At 44.1% G+C, this 12092-nt stretch overlaps 1 protein-coding gene across 1 annotated transcript in view; it reads right to left on the bottom strand.

Annotated features, from left to right (window-relative positions):
• ANTXR2 (ANTXR cell adhesion molecule 2) overlaps nt 1–12092 on the bottom strand; it is a 107123-nt gene that overhangs the window by 51231 nt on the left and 43800 nt on the right. The window contains exon 11 of the mRNA XM_074147234.1: nt 947–1025. Within this exon, the coding sequence (XP_074003335.1) occupies nt 947–1025 (79 nt within the window). The remainder of the gene's footprint in view (nt 1–946; nt 1026–12092) is intronic.

The following is a 12092-nucleotide window of genomic DNA, read 5'->3' on the forward strand; positions in this document are numbered from 1 at the left end:
CTGGGCTGGAGTGGGACCCTGGGTGACTGTGGCACACCTGGCTCTTGGGACATGATTCAGTTTATAGCAAGCAGGTCCCTAATGGCAGGGAAGTGTCCCAATATTTTGAAAGCCACAGCTGCACACTGTGCTCAAGTAATTTGTTGTGATACATTTAGCAAAATACAATTCATGAGCTATATAAAAAAGAAGCCCTGCATAGCCAAGGAACACACAGACACTGCTAGCATGTCAGGCAGAGCCAGCCGAGGTGACCTGGGAGAGGAGAATTCCAGGGCTTTCCATATAGTCCTGCATAAGGTCTACACCAGCAGCCCCGAGGCAGCCAGCAGGACAGGCAGCAGCAGCGGAGGGAGAAACGCCTGTAGCAGAGCCCATGTCACAAAACAAAGGGCAATCTCCAAGCCTGCCACATAAGGGATGGCTTTTGTGGGCTATTAGGAAGTTTCGGATGATACATGTGGCAATACTTCACTTAAGTAGAATCCTGCAAAAAAAGATCTTCCTAAAATAAAGCTGTTTGCCACCTTAATGGGAAGAATTAAGGGATTTGTTTCATATAACTGCAGAAAAAAATCTTGTCTGTAACCCCCCCACACACACACTTCATCAGGGAATTCAGAACAGCATAAAACTCTTTGTCGCATGTAGTGGTGCTATAAAACAGATTCTAAGCATGTCTCAAAATACAGACAAAGCTACTTAGGACATATATATATGTGTGTGTATGTTAGGACATACATATATATGTGTGTGTATGTATCTACATATTAAGAAATCATGTATCATTAAATTCTGTCTATTCTGCATGTGTCTGCACAGGTGTATTTTTCAGTGAGGTGGATCTGTGCATTCCAGACATCTACCGGGACTCGCCACGTGCTGCACTTCTCTGCACAGAGAGGTTTCAGGATCTTACAGTGAAGGATGTTAGCCATTTACTTACACACTCTGAAGCGGTGATTGTTAATGAGCTGGACATGAAAGACTGCCCTTCATTCAAACTCACCAAAACTTCCAGAGTTCTGGAAAGAAAGAGGAAAAAAACATATCAGCAGCCATAACCCAGTCAATAAAAGCGTGTCGGTGCTCTGGAGGCACCTGCAGGTACAGACTGTTCAGCAGAGAGTGCCACGAGAGGAAGATGGAGTCGGGGCTCTGAGCTGCACCAAACGTCAGAAATGACTTCACAGAAATCGCAAAACCAACATGATTTCTTTGTGTTATTGTTTCTAGAAGCCTCTGACAACTTTTAAGTGATCAAGATACTTAGCTGCTACAGGGTTGGACCTTGTGGCTTTCAGAAACCAGTTTTTGGTCATTTCAGACTGAGCTTTCTTTTCCTCAATTTATGCTGCTTAAAATGAACAGCGCAGTCTCCCATGCGTATGGTGTTGATTACTATGTGGAAATAATCTCTCTGCGCTCGTGAGACCCCACCTGGAATACTGTGTCCAGCTTTGGAGTCCTCAACACAGGAAGGACATGGACCTGTTGGAAGGGGCCCAGCGGAGGGCCACAAAGATGATCAGAGGGATGGAGCACCTCCCCTGTGAAGACAGGCTGAGGGAGCTGGGGTTGTTCAGCCTGGAGAAGAGAAGGCTCCGGGGAGACCTCACAGCAGCCTTCCAATATCTGAAGGGAGCCTCCAGGAGAGCCGGAGAGGGACTCTTTGTCAGGAACTGTAGCGACAGGACAAGGGGTAATGGTTTTAAATTGGAAGAGGGGAGATTCAGACTAGATATTAGGAGGAAATTCTTTCCTGTGAGGGTGGTGAGACACTGGAACAGGTTGCCCAGAGAAGCTGTGGATGCCCCATCCCTGGAAGTGTTTAAGGCCAGGCTGGATGGGGGTTTGAGCAACCTGCTCTAGTGGAGGTGTCCCTGCCCAGGGCAGGGGGGTTGGAACTCGATGATCTTTAAGGTCCTTCCAACTCTAACCATTCTATGATTCTATGATCTTAGTCTTCTCAATAGAGAGCTGTCTGAGTAGAGAATATCCCTTCTCTGTTCCATGTAGCATAGAATACTCCAAAAAAGTTTTACATAAATTGAAGTTAAACTGTAAAAGTAGCATTGTTTTGTCTGTTCTATAAACATCTCTTTAGTCATATGCAGACATTATGGATAAAAATGTTGGATAATTATAAATGGTCAAGACTTTCTATAAATAGTACATAATCACTGCATACAAATAGTATGTGGTTTACATTTTACAAATTAACCCTAGAAGAAAACACCACATGGTGAATGTTAAACATAAGAAGACTCTTCAGCTTCTCTGGCTTGGATTCCCAAGATTCAGACGGTTTATATTATGCATAGATGTAATTAAATAAAAATATAGATATCCATGAACTAAAATGATTAATCATTTATACTGTTCTTATATGTCATGAATTTTTATTCTGGCACAAATGCCTTAGTCAATATGGAGTTCAAAGCTATTTTAACTAATTTGGCTAATTTCTTTTTCAGTTTTAGCAAAAATGAAGTAAGTTGCTTCCACTAAACTAATTTTTAAATGATCTGTGTTATGAATAATTGATCTAACAGAAAGAATAACTCTCATTTACTTCTAATTATTACTGGAATAAGTGAACCAGAACAGATAAAAATAAAAAATTAATTCCCTCCCAACACACTAAATAAAGTAAACTATACCAAAACTGCTGTCAGTGATGAATTTTTTTAACATGATGCTTTTTAATTTTATTTTCAACATTTTGCTTTGCCACTCTGGTGAGAAATGCTGTGGGAAATGTCAGCAGGACAATTATTCTCGCATCTGACTGGCAAAGCATCCTACCGACTGCAGTGCGAGAGGATTCAGGCCATGCCTTCTCCTGCTTGGAGCAGGACCTGGGTACACGCTGTGCTCTTGAAACACAGCCCAGATCCTGACAGGTGCCCCCGAAGAAATGGGTGTCTTTAATCTCTTAAACCTTTTGGAGATTTGCACCTCATAAACACAGCACAGGAAGCGTTTTTCTGTCCAAGGCATGAACCTGTCACAGTCCAGTGACACTAAGTTGACTCTCCCTAGTGTCCTTTTGCACCCTGGTGATACCACCGCACTAACTGCGACTGTACAGGTGTAACTGAATCATGGAATCATGGAGTATCTCCAGTTGGGAGTAACTGAATTCAGTCCATAAATAGTGAAGAATCACATACAAGTATTTTGGATGACAACTTTTCAGTTAAGTACAAATTCAAAGAAGAAGGATTAATCTCTTACATGTTTCATTTTCCCCCATTAGCCCTGTCTTTTTAAAACATGACTTAGAGAAACACGGCCCAGGCTCTGCACCAAGTTTTGAACTTGGTTGCGCCCAAGAAAGGGCATTCATTGTGGTCGTGTTTCCCGAACATTAAAGCTGTTCAAGCCTTTCTACTTTTCTGAACTTTCCTAAGTAGCAGTGGGTGCCTTCCCACTGGCTGATGCTGTAACTGGGATTATACTGCTTGGTTCAAAGCCTGCTAGCACAGTGAGAACCCTTCCAACTGCTCTAAATCCAAATGTAGTACAAGTAATTTTGATTTTTAAATTAACGTATCACATTCTCTAAGAATCTAGATCCTTATATACCTCCTGCATTGACTATTTCCGATCATATTTTAACTGTATCTAAATACATTGTAGGTTTTCCTGAGCTCTTTTATCTTTAGTTGGAACCATTTCTGAAGTCTCTTGTTGGGCAAAACTCCCGCTGAGATCAAAAATAATTCTGCCTGTGCACTAGTGAAGAACTGCTGGATTTGGCCAGTAACATCTGACTCCAGTTGCTGCCAACTACTGGGGTCGAATTTCCAAAATGCTTTCAGATGCTCCCTTTTTTCCTTTTTTCTTTTTTTTTTTTTTAAAAAGAGTAAATGCAAATCCTTGATTTCCTATGGGGTTTTTTCTGCTATTCAATCAATTCCCTTTGCTGCCTGGCAGTATCATCCTCCCTTCTGACCCGTGTGTGTTCTCATCAGTCAGGAATATTTTCTAACATCATTTCACAATGTTTTATACCCTCTGGCAGTTTGTTGATTTACACGATGTGCTACTACCAGTCCCAAACCTACGTGGTTGAACAGGAGGATGCATCGGTGGCTGGCTACCATTGCCAGCAGGAGCAGGCACTATCTGAACTGTCATATACTTGGGCTCACACGCTTTTCAGCTGAGCAACTAGGAAACAAAACACATTTGAGACTTCAGAAGAGAAGCAGGGTACTGTTGAGGCACGTTCTCACTCTATAACAGTACCTTTAACTGCTACTTGTGTTTAGTTTCATTCGCCTGTGTAAGAAAGCCTACACAAAAAAACTGCTAAGCCGACTAAAATGATAATATAAATTACTTCATACCAATCTTCATTAAAGTCAACTTCCACATACCCCTTAGCTCTTTGGAAAACAAATTACTACTTTTGCAGCAATGCCTCCTACACTCAAACCTCCAGGCCGCCCCCTCCCCGCCCCGATACTTGGCAGCAAAAAATCTAGGGGCCCCTCCTGGCTTATCCTGAATGTCGATACTTGAACTTGCTGAAATACTGCATTTCACACTAACTGTTTCAGTGTGTGAGAGAGACAGCATACTTTAGGAATTCCTGCGACTTTGATGCTGGGCTTTCTTGGCTTCCCTAGAAAAAGACCAGCTTTGAAGACTTACCTGTCGATCCTGTTAAACTTCTCACTCCGTTTCTCTTATACATTAAAGCTTGAAGTCACCCTTTTTTCTTCTACCTTCCCTGTCGTGCAGCAAACCACACACTCCTGCTGCAATACCTATTTTCTTAAATTTAGAGGGTCGGTTCTCTCTTGCCTTCATATGGAACATCTGTACTAGTCTTTTCCTAGCTGTGTTCTGTAGCCACCACACTTCTGCTATTTAGGATGAGTAGGGATGTCTGTAATCTATTCTCTTACACGACCTGCCCAAGTCCCAGAGGGGTGGTGTGTGGAGCAGGCAGGGTCACCAGGACACAACTCCAGCACTGTTAAGGTGTGCGGCTTCAGAACACAGCCACCCTCGGGCACCAGGTGAATGACAACTAAACAAATCCTATTAGAGTGCGTTGAGTTGGTGCAAACAGAGCTGCTTCAGAAGCGGCACAAAAATCTCAGTCCAGCAAAAACCCCCAGGAAGACACTTGCCATTAGCTGAACAGAATCCTACTGCAACGTCTGCTCAGACCAGTTATTACAGACAGTTACTGAAGCGGGGAGCTTACCCATATTTTCAGGAGGTGCCACTGAGCAAGCCCCTGTCACTCTCTGGGACTGAGCTCTGCTGCCAGTGAGGTCTATGGGTCTGATCCCTGTGCACAGCACCCTTCCATCACCGTTCTGGCAGGGCAGAGGGCTGCGGAACAGGGCACCGATGGCACATGTGTCTAACAAGAGCTGGGCTCCAGCCCAGGCACTGCATTAGCAGCACGATTCCAGTCCCTGGTGCCACGTACCACCTCCCCGCTGGCGAGCTTCGCGTCCCCCCACCCTTTAGCTGTCTGACAGCCGGTCTGACAGCTATCCCCAGCAGCAGGCTCAGTGAGCACATCAGCTCTGGCGCAGATACAGAGCAGGAGGACAGCCCGCCTCCCTATCACCCTCCCTTCCCACACACAGCTGCAGGGATGAGCCCTGTGAGAGCTTCACAGGAGTTATCATACTCGCTCAGGTCTGGAAGCCACAGAGTGAACTCATACAGATAATTATCTCATCTTCAAAAGGATGAACCTGTCAACATATAAAACCACTTCTTTCCTGAAATTGTCATGTCTGTAGGGTATAAGAAACGCATTTTTTCCATTTCTTTAGCATCCACCTGTTTGATGGGCTATGTGTACTTCTGAGTCAAATAAACTACCTCTTCAAATTCGGAGTTCCAAAAGCTATGTGCCCTATTTCTTCTACTCACTCATTCACAACCAGCCGAGAGAAGGACATATACATAAATACATACAGTGTTTATGTATAACTGTCCACATGTGTGAGACTTTTAGCTCAGCACTCTGCATAAACTGAAAATATTTTGAAAATAAAATGACATTCAGCAGTGATTCTATTTTTTGGGCACCTTCATTTCCCACTGGCAATTGTCAGTATTTTGTGTCAGGTTCCTTCAGTAAAGCTCCAATCAGCTCCTAGCCGAACCAGCCTATGCCACCAGGTAACAACACTTCTAAATTGTTGGGCCTCTGCTGATGCTGATACTTTTTTTCTGTAGACTGGAGGAATACAATTTAAAGGGTTATGAGACTGCAGTGATTTTTCATGACAGGTTTAGCTCACGAGGGCAGAAGCAGCACAGATTTTGGTCAGTCTCCTGGTGGAGGTGATCAGAAATGTCTCCATGGACACCAAGTGCCTGATTTTATAAGTCTGTATGGCCAGATCTCCCAGCAATTATTAGATTTACATGACTATGCTCATAGTATCTTAATTGCTTTTCCAAGACTAAAGAAAATTGCCTCCCCTGCTGCTGCGGCAGGTAGAGCCAGCAAGAGAAGAGAAGAGAAGAGAAGAGAGAAGAGAGGAGAAGAGAAGAGAGGAGAAGAGAAGAGAAGAGAAGAGAAGAGAAGAGAAGAGAAGAGAAGAGAAGAGAAGAGAAGAGAAGAGAAGAGAAGAGAAGAGAAGAGAAGAGAAGAGAAGAGAAGAGAAAAGAGAAAAGGTCTCCGTGTCCCACCCCAGCCCCCAAGAAGGGCCATGCTGGCATGAGGCCCACGTTTGAGCCCTGTCTGCGCTGAGTCTCTGTGAACCTGCTCGCACCCAACCAGCACCACCATGCATGCCAGGGCAGGCTGTCCCTCAGCTCCAACAGACCTTCTGACACAACCCTACTTCTGCAGGGAAAGCTTAGATTAGTACTAGCATTGTACCAGCACAGAACAAAATCAAGTGCTGAGCTCTTGAAAGCTGCTGCGGAATAGAGTCTCCTCAGGTCAACCCCGACGAAAACCCACAAAGAATGAGGAAGTGTCAATGTTGATGTTGCTGTAGCAACCCAGGAAGATGTCCTCCAGCTGAACCCTCCCCTCTGCAGTGGGACACATTCTGCGTGGGTGAAGCTACATCCCTGCAGGGGGAAGGGGAAGAAGACCCTCAGGGCAACAGTCAGAGGTGCCAATAATCAAGGCTCATTCACGTCAGGCACAAATACCTGGCCTTCTTGGCAGCTACACCTAAAACACATGGGGTCCACCAGCTTCTCTATGCCCAGCTGGAGAAACACAGCCATGGGCAGAAGCCTCTAGGGAAAGGCCAGTGCTGCCCTTCATGCTGTCCTGCAACAGCACAGCAGTGCCCAAACCCAGCACCTTTGGACAGCTTTTAGCCAGGATGCTCATTCCCGTCCTCTGATCACTTCTGACACAGCACTGGAGTAAAGCACAGTCAAAGAGCTGGCAAACTTGAGCTATTAACCATGTGTAATTAACATGCCATGCAGCTACTCACACACTCTATGGCTTTTTATGTACCACAGGTCTAATGTGCAATTTTCCAGTTTCTAAAGCTATTTCACTGTAATACGAAAACTGTGGTTTTTATTTACAGGTCATAGCCTTTGCTCAATGTGGAAGGGATTTTCCTGTATTTAGTCTGTGAAGTATGACTTTTTGGATGGGAATCAATCGTGGAAAACCTGGTCTGAAAAGAGCTTTTAGAAAATGCTCTTATTTATGACCAAAGCACAAGACTTCTGCAACTTTAAACTGCATCAGTCATGACCCACTGGCCGGCCTACTAAATAATTTACCAAAAACTTATAACTTGAGAAGCCCCAACAATTGCAGTTCTTTCTTTCCTTTATGTCCACTGCTGTTTTATTGTTACAGAAGAGGAACGTGGCCCACTGCCATATGTCACTACAGCTCTGGTCTAAAGAATTTCACACCCCGTGAAATATAGCTGACATTTCAATCCACAGTAACCTATTTGCAAAGTATTCATTTGCTCCTTACTTTATGAGTACCCAATAAAAGACTGCCATTTTATGACCCATTAAAAAAGATGAAAAAATTAAATAAAATTGTGAAAGACATTTGTTGGAAGTAATAAATAATTTACCTCCAATTTTCACGCACTGAAAATTAAACTGGCAACTGCTCAAAAAGTTATTAAAATTATGGTGACAAAGGTATTTTAGAATCAAGTGCCAGCCTTAAAATAGCAAAAATGCTGTACATAGTAGGAAGGAAAAAAACCACATCTATGTATTTAAAGGGGTGCTTTCCCTTAAAAAAACCTACCTCCATGGTTTAATATATAGCTTTATTACACAATGTATGTATGTGTATATGTGTGCTAAATATATCTACACATACATATGAATCTGTGTGTGTTTGCATACATAAGTATGTGAATACAGAAATCACACCCTGGAAAATCAGCAGCAGTGGTGGGAGAAGGGTTTGGTGGAACTACCGACTGAAGTATAATCTCTTGCGTGCCTGTCACTTTACCCCCATGTAATTTACCATCCCCTACACAGCAGTCTGGCAGCACAAAGGGGTGGCACTGTGACCACACTCTATTTGGATGGTCACCTGAAGGATGGAGAAATTGGAACACACTGTGACTGACAATGCCATGCTCAAGTTTTTAGCACAGAAATATTCTAGCAGCCTTCCAACATCTGAAGGGAGCCTACAGGAGAGCCGGCGAGGGACTCTCTGTCAGGAAATGTAGTGACAGGACAAGGGGTAACGGTTTAAAATTGGAAGAGGGGAGATTCAGACTAGATATTAGGAAGAAATTCTTTGCTGTGAGGGTGGTGAGACCTTGGCCCAGGTTGCCCAGGGAAGCTGTGGATGCCCCATCCCTGGAAGTGTTCAAGGCCAGGCTGGATGGGGCTTGGAGCAACCTGCTCTAGTGGAGGTGTCCCTGCCCAGGGCAGGGGGGTTGGAACTCGATGATCTTTAAGGTCCTTCCAACTCTAACCATTCTATGATTCTATGATTCACCACTGGAGCAAATACGAGGTGTCATTCAGTGCAAGTATTGCGTGGCTTAGAGTTTGCAGGAAAAGCGCCACTGTCAGACAATGCCAACCTCACCTCAGGAGGCAGACTGAGATTTTAAGAGCCAGGCGAGGCAGCCACTGCCATGCCAGCCCTCACTCTCTGCCTGAAGGGTGAGGAGCGGGGCAGTGGTGCACACGGGGAGACACAGCTAACACTCAGCTCTGGGGCAGGGGAGACAGCGTGGGATTCTGAGCAACAGGGGATGGGGTCTCACTGGGGTCAGCTCCAATATTGTATAGACACAGGAGTTTCATTTGAACCAACCTGAGTCTGAAATTGTTGGCTACTATTTGCTGCGGATACACCTAATATTTACCCACACATTCTCACCAACCAGAGCACAAAGTAGCCTTTCCCCTGTTCTCGATTAACAAAGGGTCCAGGACCACAAATCTGACTCTGTGTTCCCGGACACATCCCTGCAGCAGGAGAAGACAACACAAAGCCACAGAGGAAGGTATTTCTGGTTGTGTTGCTCCTCCTAGCTCAATAAGCCCCAGCTGCATAAGGACACAGCAAGTTCCCTTGGAGCAGGGGTACAAACCTCACCTGCCAAATGTTGGAGTTTGGGTAAAGAATTAGTATAAACTCTCCACCCACCCCACCCCCCGGCATAGCTTAGCACTAAGTTAAATACAAATTACAGTTCTCTTAGGATCCCCTCTTGTTACCCTAGAATTACCTAGCTTTCTCAGCAGAGTGTTCAATACACTGTCTGTTTGGGGATGGCTTTCCATGGGCAATGGACAGAAGTGCAGAGATACACAAGTATTTCACTGCTGGGAAATGCTAGTGAATTTGAAAGAACTGGAAGCCAGTGATGAATTAGCTCTGATCTCATGGAATCATGGGAACCTGCAGTAACAGGGTATGAAATGTCATTATTACATTAAATTAGTCTATTAATTCAGCTCAGGATACTATGTCCACTGCATAATATTAAGCACTTAGTTCTGCTCACGCACTCTTTCTTAATGCTCTGGGAACACTGTGTGCCCTATTGAGGAACGTGAAGGACTGCATTAGAAATTACTACTGATCTTAACATCAGATCCATATGTCTTAGGAGCCAGTTAGCCTATACAATTCATTGAGGATGTTTCCATCTGTGAATAGTTCCCATTATAATCTAATTGTGTCAAACTAAATGTATTTCTAAAATATTTTCAGATGTTAATATTTATAACAGACATTAAGCCTAATCCAGCCATATTTCTGGTTTCCCCCTACCTGAGTCTATTTCTCTAGCTATTTTGGAGGAGGCAGATTGTACCATGTGAATAACCAGGGATTGGTAACCATATGCTTTTTATTTTTGTTGGAACAAAATGCCTGCATAGGATAAAAAAATCTTAAGTGCTGGTGCTGAAAATAAATGCTAAATCTCAGGGAAATAAAAGAATTAGTCCGGGTGGCAGAGGATCCGATTCACATCAATTCTCTTTACCCAGTTCTACTGGGGAAAAACAGCTGATTACATTGAAGGATGATGTTAATATCAAATCAATGGGCCTAATTAGCCATGAGAACATCTCTGATGGAGAAGTATTCCAGTCACCTGAGCACAGAGGCTCTGGAATGAGAACAGGTGAAAACAACCCCATGTGGAGATGGAGTCCTACCAATCCGTGAGCACATGGACCTCACGTGGCTGAGAAGGGCTGCAGGAAGTTAAAAGGGGGCAAGCAGTCCTTGCTTCTGCTTTTCTGGGTGTGGGTTCTCCTTATTCTCCTGTGTTAGAGAACTCTTGGTGGCTGCTCTGCCCAGGGAAGGTGGAAACGCTGTGGGAAGGCTGATGAGCCCCAGGAAGGCCAGTGTCTGTTCTGATGGCTGGTACCTCCTTCTGCAGCAGCGACTGCCTGTTCTCCTTCATCCAGAGCTTCCTAAGGTATAGCTGAATAACTGATTACCAACAGGTAAAGAATCATAGGGGTTTATTGTGCTTTTGCCTTTTTATAGTAATGACTGGTAGTACCTAGAATGTGAAATATCTTAGTCAACAAGCTGTCTCTTAACTGAGAAATCCTATCGAATCCTAATTTTAATTGCCCCTCCTTTCTCTGGACAAGATAATTCTTCAAGCAACACATAGTTGCAATGTAGTTTATAGCCTGGGGAAGAGATTTTGAAAAGGGGTCCTTAAACCCACACTTGAATGCTGAAACCAGTTCCCTAAGCTTCAGGTGGCTAAGTACTCATCACATGCATTGCCCCTTACATTAACAAGTAATTTAGTTCTGGAGCCAAATTAATTTTTTGCTTTAATTGTCACAAAGGTTGTGCTAAGTCTATGTAGTTAACAGTACCACAAAAGGAAGGTAAATGTAACTTGTTAGAAAGGGAACAGAAAATGTTCAATACACCACATGAAATACTAATCCTTTCTCTGGAGCGGGCCCAGAGAAGGGCAACGGAGCTGGTGAGGGGTCTGGAGAATAAGTCTTATGAGGAGAGGCTGAGGGAGCTGGGGGTGTTCAGCCTGGAGAAAAGGAGGCTGAGGGGAGACCTCCTCACTCTCTCCAACTCCCTGAAAGGAGGGTGTAGCTGGGGGGGGGCGGCCTCTTCTCCCAAGGAACAGGCGATGGGACAAGAGGAAACGGCCTCAAGTTGCGCCAGGGGAGGTTCAGATTGGATATTAGCAAAAATGTTTACACTGCAAGGGTTATTAAGTCTTGGAATGGGCTGCCCAGGGAAGTGGTTGAGGCACCATCCCTGGAGGGATTTAAAAGATGGGTTGACATGGAGGTTAGAGACATGGTTTAGTGATGTGGGTTTTTTGTTTTTGTCAGAGTTAGGCTGAAGATCTTAAAGGGCCCTTCCAACCTAGACAATTCTATGATTCTAAATCAAATCTGCAGCTTGCATACAACTTTCTTTCTTTGGCACTTCTCCGTGCTTCCAATGTTTCCCAAAATTTTATCTTTCTCACCAAGGAGGAAAAAATGGCAAAATAAAAATAGTTACAGTGATTCCAGCCATAGCCATAGAAAACAACGGCAATTATCTCCTTCATCTGCTTTTCAGCTACTCACTTCCATGTCACAAGAAAACTTAATTAAGTTACACACAACTT

Source organism: Numenius arquata, chromosome 5, assembly GCF_964106895.1.
Source record: "Numenius arquata chromosome 5, bNumArq3.hap1.1, whole genome shotgun sequence".
Taxonomy (NCBI): Eukaryota; Metazoa; Chordata; class Aves; order Charadriiformes; family Scolopacidae; genus Numenius; species Numenius arquata.